This window comes from Antennarius striatus, chromosome 2 (assembly GCF_040054535.1).
Source record: "Antennarius striatus isolate MH-2024 chromosome 2, ASM4005453v1, whole genome shotgun sequence".
Taxonomy (NCBI): Eukaryota; Metazoa; Chordata; class Actinopteri; order Lophiiformes; family Antennariidae; genus Antennarius; species Antennarius striatus.
The window spans coordinates 10,877,730-10,892,684 of NC_090777.1; the positions used below are offsets into that span (position 1 = coordinate 10,877,730).

Sequence of the window (14,955 nt, forward strand, 5' to 3'; positions counted from 1 at the left end):
AGGAAATGGTCAGTCAGCCATGGGGAGTGAAGTCATGAAGCACAAAGAAATATTTCACGACTGTGATAGTGGTCAGAGTATTTTCTAAACGTTGTCAAAACAATTCTAATTCATGCGATGACAAAAATATCAGCTTTCTAAGAACTCCAATCAAGGTTTCCATCCTCTCTTGATTGCCTGTTTCTGCTTCTCCTCTGCTCTTTCCCCATCCCATCCCCTCCTTTCTGTCTGCCCCTCCAACAAGTCCACAGATCTGCATGTGAGGCGTCTCCTGCAGGGTCACATGGAGGAAATTGCACTAATGTTGTTTAGATGACTCTCATCACAGAAAGGCCAAGCGCTCTGTCATCCTACTGATGAAAAGCTTTGGGTCACGTAAGCGTCCGCCATAACTCTCAGGCATTTGTTTCATCCCGCTAGATGGGCTGGGCGGGTGGGGTTTGTCATAACACACACAAATCAGGAAGGTGTCAGATTGGTCTTCATTCAAAAGAGTGATCTAAATTTTTTACGCTCATAGAACTCAAGGCATCTGTTGATTTATTCTATACTAAGCCCCATTTGTCTTGTACCGTACATTGTGCTAGACTATCTCTTCTCGTTCCTTTAATCGTGCCGCTATCTCATTTTTGGAGGGGAGCCATCACACCACGGCAAGGAAAGGCATTGTAACGTCATTCCCAAAAAAAGAATGTCAATTTATTATAGGAGCCCAAAAAAAGTGAGTTAGATAGTTGGCTCTGCAAACATTTTAACAGTAACGATCAGTTCGTGCGTGTGTTGTTGATTAGATTTAAAGCCTAATTCAGAGAGCATCAATAACACAAACATGCCAAGAAAAGTATGTGCTCGAATAAGCAAAACTCCAGGTATATTTTTTTCTCAACTGGAGAGGAAGGAGGTTGCCAAATGGTCCACTGCTCAAAGAATAATTTGTTCCTCCCCAGTGAGTAATGAACTGATGAATTTTTAGATGTCTGAAATACTTTAAGAACACATAGGAATATCCTGTCAACTGTGTAATGAGCATTTATCTTATTCATCAATCTTGTTATCCATATGATTCAGATCTTAACATTTAATCGGTTTATACTTATTACCCAGCCTGTACATGGCAATCTAAAATAATTCAAACCCTTGTTGACTCTGTAGAAACCTGCTGTCCAACATGAAGCATGTCCCGAACCTGCATCTGGCAGCATTCCTGAGGAATCTTAAGCCTCCAGTTCTGTAATATTCCTGCTTTTATGTGATGCAAACTACTTCTTCCAATCCTACCAGAAGGATCCAAGACTTTCCTGGAACCAAGCTTTGGTGAACTGAGGTTTGTTTGGGATCATTGTCCTTTTAGAATCTGCAATGACTTCATGGAATCCATGTGACCCTCTACATGCTCCAGTTCTCCAATATCTGAGGAAGCAAAGCAGCCTCAGAGAATCACCAATCCACCGCCACGCTTCTCTGAAGTTAGAACGTTCTTTACAACATCAGCTTCATTCTTCCTCTTCCAGATCTAGAATGCTGAAAAGTTTCCTAAAACTTATCTAGATGTATTTGAGCTACTTTTGGTGATGGCTTTTGTGTTTTTGTCAGCTGTGGGTGGTGAGTGTCATTAATTTCTGCAAATTTAAATTTACAGAATAAAACTTTTGCCAACTGTAATTCCTTTTTATCGCCACTGGTTTATACAAGCATCCTTCAGTTAGCTGGAGAGGGAGGTCAGTGTGTTGATGTCTATGTGGTCCCTTACCACCACCGAGTGGCCAACACGTGTATGAACACCATGTTCACATGAGGATGCAATAGTACTGTACTGTAATACTGTATGAGGTATAATTACTCCATAAATACAGACAAAAAGAAAAACCTTATTGTTTGCTTGACAAATTATTTTTAACATATTGGCGACTTACCAGTGTGCTTTTTGATTTTCTTCCTGTCTTGAAAATCAAGCCCCCCATAGAACATGAGGTGTAATGTAACGGAAACAGAAATCTCGCTTGTAGTCATCGCAGAAGAGAATCATATGAACATTAAAACAGTCATTCGTTCATTTTCACAACAGCTTCATCCGCTATCGCGGGTCGCTAGAGCCCATCATAGCTGAAAGTGGGCGAGAGGGATACTCTGGGCGCAACGCCAGGGCCCCGCAGACACACGCACCTATGGGCAATTAACCTGAAGAGCAGGTTTTTGGAGGTGGGTGGAAGACGGAGACACGGGGAGAACATGTAAAGTCCGCACAGAGCGGGACGCAAACCCGGAACCGCCTTGCTGTGCGGCGACAGCGCTACCCACTGCGCCACCGTGTCGCACATTAAAACATGTCTTGATTAATTTAAATGACAACTTGTTTTAATTGGAATTGCTGCCTCAATCACAAACCATTTGAACAGCAAATTCAGTGGTTGATTTTAGAAGGTTTTTCTAACATGCTTTGTGTTGTCATCACATGATAGGACAATTTATTTTCATGTGTTTTCTTTATTTAGAGCCACAAATCTTTATTCTATAAATACTCATAATTCAAAAATTAATAAAGGTATCATAGCTCTTCTCTAAGACAAACCCCCCCCCCAACCCAAAATCAAAACGAGAACACCAGGGATGTTTTGCATCATTACGTATAGCTGTTTTATTTGTGATTTCCCCCAAACATTATCAGTATTTTACTACATACAATGCAAGTAATCAAAGTACAATGGATCAACTTCACAGACAAGAGCAAAAAGTAAAGAGCAACACAAAAAACAGAGAGACATTGGTTAAGGTACTGTATGTATAACACTATTTCCTTTATATACTGTATCAAGCCGTTGATAGCACCATCAACAGCGATGCCATGGCAACTGTATAGTTTGAATAGACTTAAAAAAGTTGAAAAGACAAAGTTTTTGCTAGAAGCACTGAGGTCTGGTGAGTTTCACTGCATGGTGGTGTGCATGAGAAGGTAAAGGTACTTATCTTGGGACTCTATTAAGATAAACTACAATTAGTTTGTCCTCTTGTTTTTTTACTTTTGTTCTAACAATGACGATATTTCCTGCTCTGAGGTCACAGACTGCTGGATGTTCTAAAGTAAGCACTAATCAGGTCAAAAGAGATCAGTAACTTCCATTGGACCGTTGTTGAATATAAGTTGTACTCGACAACGCAGCTGTAGATCCTCCATAATCGGGTAATGTGAATGAAAAATGCTGAACAGATGAAACTGAAGAACAACCAGCAGAAAAATCCAACAGCGGGAAACAAAGATATGGATATGAAGAGATGAAAAAACAGCCACTGAAACTACTGTACATAAAACGGTCTTAACATTAGCAATACGATACAGATCGTCCTGCATTTTGGTTTCAAACCCCTGATATTGTCCCAAAATAAGGCTGTGGGTTCTAGGCACACCAAGGTACAACTGAGCTGAGTAATATGTGCATTTATGTTTTGTTTTTTTAAGACATAAAACTTTTTCATGCACTGAATGAATTAATATCCAACTTATTCCTAAACGCCTGGATAGCCCAGACCTGACTACAGAGGTTAGAATTTTATTTTGTTTTTTAATTAAAAAAGAAAAATCAAGGTTATGATAACGTAATGATCATTTTTAGATGTCACGCGTTGTAAAGAGACAAAACAAGTGTGTCATTGGCAAAAACTGCTGGTGAGGGAGAAGGTGCATGTGTGTTGTTTTTATTTTAAGTGTTGGCTTGTGAGCGCTGTAGTTTAAGTGCAGGTGGATAGGATCAAGCGCACATTTAAAGAGGTAGCAGAGAAACAATTAGAGAAACAGATGACAAATCATCTTGAGTGATAACCAATCATCTATTACGACAGCAGAAATATCACCTTTCTGTGTACCAGGTTCCTCCAATTTCAAACCAGGCGTAAATGATTCAGTACAAGCGACAGACCCAGACTGACATCATCCACAAATACGGTTGGTAATATCAGTTAATTATGTTATTTTTTTTTCTTTTATCCGTCTCAAAATGCTTCATTGATCATCATTCAGTTGACGTGACATTTCCTTGTGAAACTCAGAATAAAAGAGCTTCACGTCACCCTTTTTCCCATGAAAGACCTTGAAGCAGAAAACAAAGCGATACCTTTTAAATAGTCCATCTGCCCTGCTGGAAGCATCCATCATCAGCATCCAGGAGGAATGAGATGTACAGTAGCTGAGTGTGAACCGCTGCATGCTGCGAGCTCAATTTGTTAGTCCACATAATACAAGAACAAAGGCTTCGTGCGTCATTCACAGCATATCTACTAAAGGCCTGGTTTACTGAAATCTGAGTGCAAGCAGAAAAAGAGGAGCTGGTGGAGGTAAGAAGAAGGCAGAGTGCAGATGATGGTTTCCTGCTGAGACAAAATAACACACTAGATGTATCTAAAATATCTAAAACTGGATCCCAATGATACAAACCCTTTGAGCAAAGAAACAGCTACAGACAAACAACCTGAAGGTTGAAAGAAACTACCAGAGAAAAAGACACTGATGTGTTGTTGTTGTTGTTGTTAGATCCAAGCCACTAGTTTTTATTATTTAGACATAGACAGAGATGTTCTCTTCGTCTACCACTCCTCTTTCAGAGTCAGTGTGAAGACATCTTTCCCTCCAAATGTGTGCACAGATGAGCAGAAATCACCTCTGGGGTTTTAAGCTAGTTGCATAGCAGCGTTTTAATCTCTTTCAATGTACGAATCATTAGCATAGATTTGTTGGTCTAGAATTGTCTACATTTCTTAATGATAGCAGTTTTTATTCCCCGTCTTCTCTCCACATTGTCATTTTATTCCTTTGCCCTGTCATTTGACTTTTCATTGACCTTTGATAGATTTGTTGTATTTTTTCTACATTTTGTTATTTCTCTCCTTTTCACTTTAAAATCACCTCACCTCCCAGGTTAAACCAACAAACCCTCAGTGGCAACTACATCATAAAGCAACAGTGACTTGTGTCTTTAGACACCAGTCGCCCATGTGGAAACGAATCTAGACGCTTCTCACTGCTAAAATAATTACAAAGCATCCAATCTGTGCCACAAATAAAGGAGTTAAAAAAATGGCCAATTTTAGCTGCTTTGTGAACATAGACTTACTTCAATACAAAGTATTAAACCTGCATTTACATACTTTATTCGTGAAATAATGTTAAAGAGATGTCTGATTTATTTACGTAAAGATTTTTAGGCTTACTTGAGATTTGAGGTAAAAATCATCCAGCATTTAAAGAGAATTGGGATAAAAAGAAATGAACTGTACATGTTTACAATAAAAACCTCAATTAGTGTTATAACTAGATTGTATGCGTTAGCATTATACAACAAAAATATACATACATATGTATGTGCAGAAGGGAGAGGTAGTATGTTTGGTTAAACGCGGCGCCAAAGCTTAGCGACACATTATCTGTTTGTCTCCAGACACAAAGACAGAAAATACAGAATGAGGCAGAGATGAGGATCAAGTGAGTAAAGCACAAAAAGAGAGTTTACATTTAACACTTAGAAACATTGGGATCCACTCATATACTGACTGGTCTACTGGACAACCTTCTTCTTTATACAACTGGTGAAAACACTGCAGAGTTTGCTGAGGAGAGTTGAGATTTGTGTGTGTTTCTGTGACTTCATGTTTGCTTCCCTTAAAGGCTATTGTGAAAGGTCTTCCTGTAAGTCATTGAGGTATCTGTTAAATGTTTCCAGCTGTGTGAGGTTACTGTAAGTAAGGCTACTGAGGTGGAGCTGCTGACCCTGGTTGGAGGGTTGGGAGGGGAGAGACTGCAGCGCCGTCTGGTTTCATGGCCTCTTCCATGAGCAGCACTTTGTGTTAATGATAAGCGTACAAATTTGAACCCAGAATTTGTCCTGCGAATGTAATTTTTCTTCATATAGGAGCTGAAATATAACCAGTAATGAACAGGAAAATCGACATAATGTCCCACAGAAGCACAGCACAAATGAGCAGACTCTCCCCCATCAGCCCGTCCTGTTTTCTTTTTGAAATGGATGATTTGTTGTTACAGATTGCCGTCACGAAACAATCTGGATTAAGAGCTATAATGTGAGTACTGAGAGGGTAATGTCACACTTTGGGTTTAGGACACAAAGGCTTGTCAGTCATTGCAGACTCCTGCCTGTACACCCGTCACTTGTTTTAACAATACTTTTGTCTCCTGAGTGGAATCAGATTCCACTCAGTCTCAACGCCCACCATTGTTGGCCAAGCAGGACAATGAAGCAAATTATGCATATTCACACTAAAGTGACAAATCCAATTCTACAGCAGCTGTTTCACCAAATCTCCCATCAGCCCTTGGGGCACCAGTTTTCATAGACAGAGCCTGTCTGGCTTCTGTATTAAAGCTATGAAGAGTAATCCTGCTGGAATTGGCCTGTTGCAGAAGAGGTGTTCCGATGCTTGGGTGATGAACGAAGAGGCACGCCCATGCTGTCAATGTGAGTGTCTTGCCATTGGCTAAATCCTGTGTCGGTCATTTGAGGCAGTGTTAGTTCATGATCACTTGATTGTGTTTGACTTTTTTTCATTTTTAAATAGAGCTGGATACTGCCATTCCTTTCAAAATTGAAATAATTCCTCCATGGTGTTCCTACTCCTCAGCTCCAGATGTGGTAAAGGCGGCACCAGCATGTCTCTTTTTATTCCATCAGCAAAAAGAGAGACCAAGTGCCAGTGTCCCTTCTCTTTGAAATCACGAGAGTGAAGCCACATAATTGGTTAAAAAGGGCTGTTTTGCATTCACTCCCCTAAAATCAGGGGATCAAGGAAATAAGAGCTTATTCATTTGGCTCCAGGGGTCCATGATGCTTCTGTCTGCTTCATTAAATGTTGTCCCAGCGCAGCAAGCCAAGCATTAGCTAGACAGCAAAAAACTGACACGCATTAAAATTGATAATCTTCAAAAGAAAAAAAGAAAAATCACCAAAATGAAAATATTATGTTTACACTGTATAACTTCAAAAGCTTATCAAAAGAACTAAAGAAAGAGAAAAAGAGACATACATCGATAAGCTTGGAATGGACAGAGAGGACACATCCTGGTCATGCCAAGTTGGGCGCCTTTCAAAGGCAACTGGAGAGTTATGGATACTCCCACTCATGGTGGTGTTGACCCATACTGGATGTTAAAAGGTGCACAAAACTCAGTTGGTTGGAATGCTCAACTCAACCACTACTGGGAATGTTCAGTCACAAGAAGCTTTTGCCATTATAAAGACTCAGATTCCAGAGTCTCATCATGGCGTGAGTAAGAGCATCATCATCATCATCATCATCATCATCATCATCATCATCATCATCATCATCATCAAAAGGTGATGGACCAATGCTGGCCTGTTTGTGTTTGATGTGATGGTATGAAATCAGAAAGTTCACACCCACCAAGGCTGTTTGTTTTTCTGTTCGCAGGATTAATCAAAAAGGTACTAATAGATTTGTTTTTTTTTATTTTTAGCAGTACGGTCCAGAGAAACATATACTAAATTTAAGTGATCACCTAGATGAAACTTTTTTTAAGGGATCCTTTTTTGTTGGAAAAAATACAGACTACAGTATCTGCCACACATCAGTGTGTGATCTGGATCCAAGCCATACTCCAGATCCTGGTGGTCTGAATTACCAGATCTTATCTGGATCAGAAAAGGGATACCAATGTGACTGCAAATTTAGAAGCCATCTTCAAGATCAACGACTCATTAAATGGGCGTCAAACTTTCACCAGACTATTGCTTTCTGGTGAAGTGACGTAACGGGGAAATGAAGCTTTGTTGTTGGGGTCTGCGTTGTCTGCCTGGTTCGTCTTTAAACTGGTAACATTTGCATTTGTTAATAATTCAAGAGTCAAAAAATATCAGCTTCCAAAAAGCCCAGAGACAGTTGTTTTCATGAGACTGACCAGGATTGCCCCTTCTGTCCATTGTAGTTCAATATAACATAAGTCCATCTCCTAATTGCATATAGTGCTGTATCTCCAGAGCATCTTGCCTTGAACAATTGAATTATCTTAGTATTTTGCCAGCTTTAATGCCTATCTATGTACAGACTTAGCAAGTGGTATTTACAAGTTTTCTCCACAAGGGGGTGATCCAGGCTTTTATGAGGGGTAAGCATGCTGTGTTGAGAGAGGTGTTAAAATGATATGTAGTGATATTGAAAAGAAACATTGAAGACCTCGCTTATATGGCTGGTGTTGAAAAGATAACTATGAGAAAAAGGTTTGATACGGCTTGATTCATATAAAAAGTTTCTCGCTCTCATGTTTCATAGCTATGCCAGGCTGTTTTCATCCCCAAAACACTGCTACACACTTAACTACTGCACATTGCTACCATCTGTATTCACTTTGCCCTGAACCAGACTAAACTTAAGGCTGATATTTATCACTTATGTTTGGACAGACATCATAATTTAATGGGTATGTTAATTTTAGCAATGATCTCTAAAGGACTGTACAATCACGCAAGCCATTCCTTAAGGGATGTTTTTAATTAAACAGAAAAGTTTTTGTAGTATTTGAAAATGTTCCACTTTTAGCTTACTTATGCTGTTGTTTTGTATAATTAGAAATCACAGTGATGTCTAGAGCTTCAAAAACAATCTCTGTCTCATGATTGTAAGCTTCCGCCACACATACCATAAACACTGAATACACAATATCATCAGACAAACGTTTCCCTGAGGCAACAGCCGGTAGTTGTTTTCTGTCCAACTATCTAGCTCTGACTGTCTTAGCAGCAATCTAACCAGCTAAACAAGCATTTTTTTTTTTGGGATAATCACTATCCATGAAACATGACGTTGGGTTTGTCACTATACAAACTTCACAGGTCCAAAGAAATGACAAAACCTAACAGAGAAGTGCTTCCCTGCATCAGAAACCCCCAGTCAGAGCCTGTGTGCCCACCCCCTTGTGGTCAATCAATATTCTCAAACTGTACACGTCACAAAAACAGAAGGACTCTTCACACACTTCTCAGCGCTTTCTTGTGCATACATTTGTCTTTTGAACACATGAAACTGAGAAGGCGCCTTCAAATCCTCTACATTATATAACACTCACAACTTTTTGCTTCCATGGAAGCTACTGTTTTTCACTTTCTTAAATATATATATTTATATATGTCAGCTTAAACGTATCATTTATATTTATATAGCATTATACATACATTCTTGTTTTGTGAAATTCCCTTTAGACTTGCGAACAAGGAATCCCAACTGTAGCGTCTTCTTCCATCTATCCAACCTCCTTTACACATTCCTCCAAATCTCCCCTTTCTGTCCACCATTCCCATAATGAAAACATTCCTACTTGAACTTTCTCTACGTAAGATGAAGTCTTCTCTCTATACACACCAATATACAGGACCAAGCAGGACATCCCACCTGCTATAATCCATCTTAACCAAGTATTTTTCAAATAGTTTTTCATTAAATAAACTTGCCCACGGCTGACCATGTTGACATTTAATATATCTGGATATCTTTTAGCTGTTAACTAACTGTAAATAAAGAATAGTTTATAGCTACCTAAAACTAGCACAAGCTATTTTTCAGTACCTTGCAAGTGCCAGCATGGTTAGTAAGATATAAATCTGTCATCCAACACATTGACGGATGTGAAAAATGTCATGAGGATGAAGTTAAAAAGGGACGTGACAGTCACGTCCATGAACCTGTTTCCACTGTAAAAAAAAAAAAAAAAAAAAGGATAACAAGGAAGAACAAAATAGAAAGCCCATGGGAACGGTCGTGACGGCAAAAAGGAGATTTTTTTGGGGGGGTGGAGGGGGGGTTGTGTTGCAGGGAGGATCCGTGACGTCCATCTATTCCAGATGATGTGTCCACATGTCTGCCTGATGTGAAGACATTAAATGCTGCATCTGAGAATCTGGAGATTTAATCTGGTTTTCTGAGTGCTGCAGAATTCCTTAGCACATTCAGCTGTCTTTAATTTGCAACTCCGGTGCTCCAGGCATCTCTGATATGAAGGATGTGGAGGATGGGCAGATGATGAAAAGATGAAGGTGACATTCAGTCTTTCTCCTGCATCTGGGCTGGGGTAGTCTTGAGGAAAAGCATGAGGGATCGGTTTATCGTCCTATATGTGATGACTTTGTGTATGCATGACAGCATGTCCCGCTACCACTGCTATGACACCTCGCTGCCGAACACCTCCAGCACCAATGGGGTGAGCTGCATGCTGTGTTCGGGCTGGAAGGAGAGCGAGCGGTACTGTTTGGAGTGTTCCTCATTCAAGCTGCGCAGGTCAGCCAGCTTCTGGATCATCTTGGCATAGAGGAGGCGTCCGCCGGGGTGGTTGATCCGGATGTAGGCCTGCAGTGTCTCTGACAGATGATCCTGTAATTTCTCAATGCGATTGTGGTCTTGGACTCCAGGACGATCTGCCATCAGAAAGCAGAGGGTGTGAGGGTTTGGGTTAGTATCAAAGGTACAAGGGAGTGGGCAGACAAGCAGGAGTTAGGTGGGAAGTAGAGAGTGGGGTGGTGGTGGTGAAGGAATGGAACGAGACATAGAAAATCACTTAAAAAGGAGGTTCTGTACACTTTATCATGTAACTAGTTAGAGAGAAGATTTAAACTTCTATACTTTGTGCTAAGCATGAATGAAACTGGTAAAACAAGCAAACAAAAACATACATATCAAAAAGTTCCTTCAGAGTTATGCAGAGTGTTATTTCTGCACAGACGCAGCTCGTAATCTCAATTATTTCGATTATTTTATAATCTTTCCCATAACAATTGCTGATGCATCCCTTCTTCAACGCAGTTTCTATTATGTGCTCCTGTCCCTGCACTGTGGATACTTGTGTGTGTTTGTGTTGATGTGTGTTTTTGCTTAACAATTACAATTTGTTAGGTGACACATTTATTTTTCATATTAAATGTCACTTCTCTAAAATCCTGGGGATACAAATTGCTTCTCATTCCATCAGCGTATGGATTTGGGGATTTTTGGGGAAGTTCAGAGTGGCTGATGTTTGAGTGATGCCACTGACAGAAATCAGAGGAGAGCTATACTCTAACCAGTCTCTCTTCATCTTCACCTTACAATACAGCAGTGCAACAGGGTTTCTCACCCTAAGGTGGATCTCACATTGAGCTCATTGGCGCTCTGACTCACAAGAGCGTAAGATAGTATAAACCGCTGAATGAATACTCATTCATCAATGAGTCTTCACCATCTGTTCTTGCCTCGCTGCTCGGCAGCCTAATTCAGTGATTATGGTCATTCAGCGTTTTCAACTCATTGCTGAAAACTCACAAACATGAATTTCCGATGTTGTAAATATATACTAAATTAAGCCATCTTGTCTTCCCGGAAAAGCTTTTTATTTGGTGTGTTATTGGCAGCCTCAAAAACACACCAAGGCTTGGGTAAATTAAGGTCAGCAAGCAACGCAATCCCATTGCTTAATAGTCAGTGAATCTGCTAACAATCTCACTCAGCTGGAAATCCACCTACACTGCAAACACACAAATACAAGCAGTACCTGGGGAGAGCAGGCATATGGCCATGAGCAGCACATGTTCCTCCTCGTGCAGGTTGAGTTTCTTTAGACCAACCTGAAACTTCACCAGTGGCTCCAGCAGCTCAAGAGTGTGACCCGCTGTGAAGGACACCAATAATGTCAGAATGGGAAGAATATTTTGTGCTTTGTTGTTATGAATTCAAACACACTGCATGCAGTAGGAGCCTTCGAAGCTTAGTCATTTCTCTTTATGTGCATTTACAGATTACTTCCTGCCCTGCATGTGTGGAAGACACAGAACCAAGTAAGGGTGTGTTTGTGGCTGCTTTATTACTTCCATGAAAATACCTGAAGTGAAAACCTCATAGTAATGTGCAAATGCGCGTGAAAGCAGCATGTTGGGTGATCCTTGACTCTGTTAAATGAGATGAGAGAAAAAGATCATCTCTGCTTGGTCATTAGCTTCAACATCGAACACCTCTATTTTTGTGTGCATACACTACATTAACAATGCAGTGCCTTCAGAGGAGGGGCTCCACCACAGAGAAAAGGTGGCTTTTCTCTGTGGCTCAATGACTGATGAGATGGAACCAACCCTTTGTAACATCATTTATGCAGTATTTGAAGTCAGGACCCCCGCAGCTCCAGGACATGTCCTCCAGACTGAACGACTGGTTTGAACGCAGCATGATGATCTCAATAGCGCTGGACTTTAACAGAGCGATCTGGTCTTCTGCTGTCAGGTCTCTGGAGAGCACAGATAAGTTTGTTATTGAGTCGTTTACTGTATAAATCAGTAGGTGTCAGAAACAAGCATGTTTATTTTATAGCTTGTTAATGGGCCTGATTTGATCTGCGGGGATGGATTAGAACAGTTTAAATGAGATCTAAAACACATCTCACATTCAGGAACAGTTAAAAGAACTGCACAATCATTGCACACTTTAGAGGAAAATCAATAAATATGTTTGTTTATTGCAAAATCCGCAACCCGACACTGATGGAAAGGTCAGAGATATATAGTTTATGTAAGTTTATAAAAACACAACATGTGCTAATGTTTATCTCTCCAAAAGAGAGGACTGACGTGTTTTACTTAATACAGAGCATCAGATAAAATTATATAAAACAATATCTGATGCAGTGCCCACTCACAGAACAAAAATGAGACCACAAAAACAGAAAAAAACAGGAATGATTGAATTTGCTAAATAGCAAAAGGCATTTCAGGATTTGGTCGTCAAAGACAGAAGACTGGACTCTGTTTTTCTATCTGCCTCTTCACTTTGCCCGAGGTGAGGGATAACAATTAAACAGAGGACTATCAACAAGTTAACAGAAAAACACACACATGCTCCCAATTTAACCACCCACATGTGTGTGTTTATGTCTTTGCTAGTGAAACTGATTACCACCATGAATGCATTATATGGTTACTCTAGCAACAGTCTAACCCTGGGATGTGTGTGTCTATTAAAGCACAAAATCACAGTTTGCATGTCTGGTGTGTCTTCGTCCTCTCAGGGCCCAGAACTTAACTTAAGCTGAGTGAATCCCCAGACCATGACCGATGCTGGACTGAAAACGTCGACCAGCAATTCACTGAAACTGTGTCTGAGACTTTGTCATCAAAGGTAATTATTCTGATCCTCAATTTTCATGTTTTCTTTTAACACAAATTGTGGAAAATTGTCAATGCACGGTCATATTTTGAGACGTCAATAGAGAAAACGAGGTTCTTCTAATTTTCTTGCTTCAAACATGCAAACACATAAATTTGCATTTAATGCACCCACATTACAGCTACATCTTCTGTTTTCTCTAATTAAATGATGTCCGGATGTGCATACATTTACAAACTTATCTTTCAGCTCAACATGTGTTTTTGAAGCTGTTGTTCTGCATAAACATAGGCAGCAAATCAATTCTTACAGTGTTTGTGTGTTTGTGTGTGTGGGGAGCCGACTCAGGCTGCTAGCCTTTGTGTCTGTGCGGGTGGGATGCAGCTAAAATTGGCGACCAACAAATCGTTAGGACAGCTCATTAGATAAAGTATAGCCACAGAGATAATGATGCTATTTTTTAAGCGTATCTAGAATATAATTTATGGCACCAGGTAATTAAAAAGTATAATTAAAATTATTCCTGATAACCTGCAGGTAAAGTTTATTTTCACCAATCTGCTGGGACTTGACAAAATTTCATCTGTAAAAAAATCACACAATTAAAACAATGAATTTCCTTGAGGCTGCTCTTAAACAAAATGTACAGTATAATATTGATGTTCGCTGTCATTTAAAACCTGGATGCACTGACAGTTGTATTGTGTTGTACAGAACTAAATAGAATTTGCTATTATCTGTCATTTACTGCCAATAACAACCATGCTGATCTTTTCTGCAATTTGTTATGCTGTAGTGACACAGATTTGTCGGAAATCTGCTGTGCACAGGGTTTACCTGAAGCCTGGGATCATCTTGGCGAAGCCTATGACCTTCTGGATGCTGTAGGAAACCAGGTCAGCCAGGTGTGGCAGCATGGAAAACTTTGTATCCTCCTCACTGGATTCCGGGCTGCTCGCACCATCCTGATACATCATCAGCAGACTGCTGAAGTTCATCTTGGTGTCCACCGACTCTGTTTGAGGAGGACGTTAAGAGATGAGGTCGGGGAACACACAAAAATGAAAATGCCTTAAAGGTTCTTCAAGATCTGACTTGCCTGCCTGAAAAAATGACAGTGGGTATTAATTATTCGCTTTTTTGATAGTTCAGAGCAGAAGTCTTTTTAAGCAATTCTACTTGTAGTAAACACCTAGAAAGACATATTGGGTAATAAATGGTGGGACACATATAAAATTCTGTGTAAAAGAAAACTGTTTTGGTGACATTTTTAGATGGTGCACATTTTTCTTTCACGTTTACTTAGATGTACCAAGGAGAATGAATAGAGAAATGGAAACAATATGAAACACGGCACAAAACTGAGTCTTCTTGAATAGAAACTGTTAATTAGTTGTACAGTAGTATTATGAAATCGAGTTAACCCTGAGGTATGACAGCAAGACAGGATGCGTTGAGAAGGATTCTGCACGTCTCACCAGGTGAGTGGTTGAATGAGTCGGATGAGGCATCTGAAAGAGAGTGAAGGGAGGCAGCTCGGCTGGCACTGCGTGTTACCGGACCTTCACGCACTGGAGGCTGTGGAAACACACAGAGGAAGAAATACATTTACAACTCAGTGACAGCTGGGTTACATGTCTTCCTGTGCCTCCTAGGGCTTTTGCCACTTGTAATGGGAATTTTATATGTTTGAATATTATGTCACATGTTAATGCACCTGTTGGAATATTTAGATCACATGTTGGAATATTCATGATAATTGTTGTGCTTACAGTTGCTTCACAATATAATTGCTTTATAATGTGATTGCTTTAGGCTTTA

General features: G+C 40.0%; 1 protein-coding gene across 3 annotated transcripts in view; it reads right to left on the reverse strand.

The window, feature by feature from the left end:
• Nucleotides 1-2,615: 2,615 nt before the first annotated feature.
• LOC137606050 (vitamin D3 receptor A) overlaps nt 2,616-14,955 on the reverse strand; it is a 76,112-nt gene continuing 63,772 nt past the window's right edge. For all 3 annotated transcript variants that reach the window (XM_068331093.1, XM_068331101.1, XM_068331108.1), the window contains exons 5-9: nt 14,613-14,712; nt 13,972-14,149; nt 12,108-12,259; nt 11,534-11,650; nt 2,616-10,424 (exon numbers count right to left, since the gene is read on the reverse strand). In XM_068331093.1, coding sequence (XP_068187194.1) covers nt 10,171-10,424; nt 11,534-11,650; nt 12,108-12,259; nt 13,972-14,149; nt 14,613-14,712 — 801 coding nt within the window. In that variant the 3' untranslated portion in view covers nt 2,616-10,170. The remainder of the gene's footprint in view (nt 10,425-11,533; nt 11,651-12,107; nt 12,260-13,971; nt 14,150-14,612; nt 14,713-14,955) is intronic.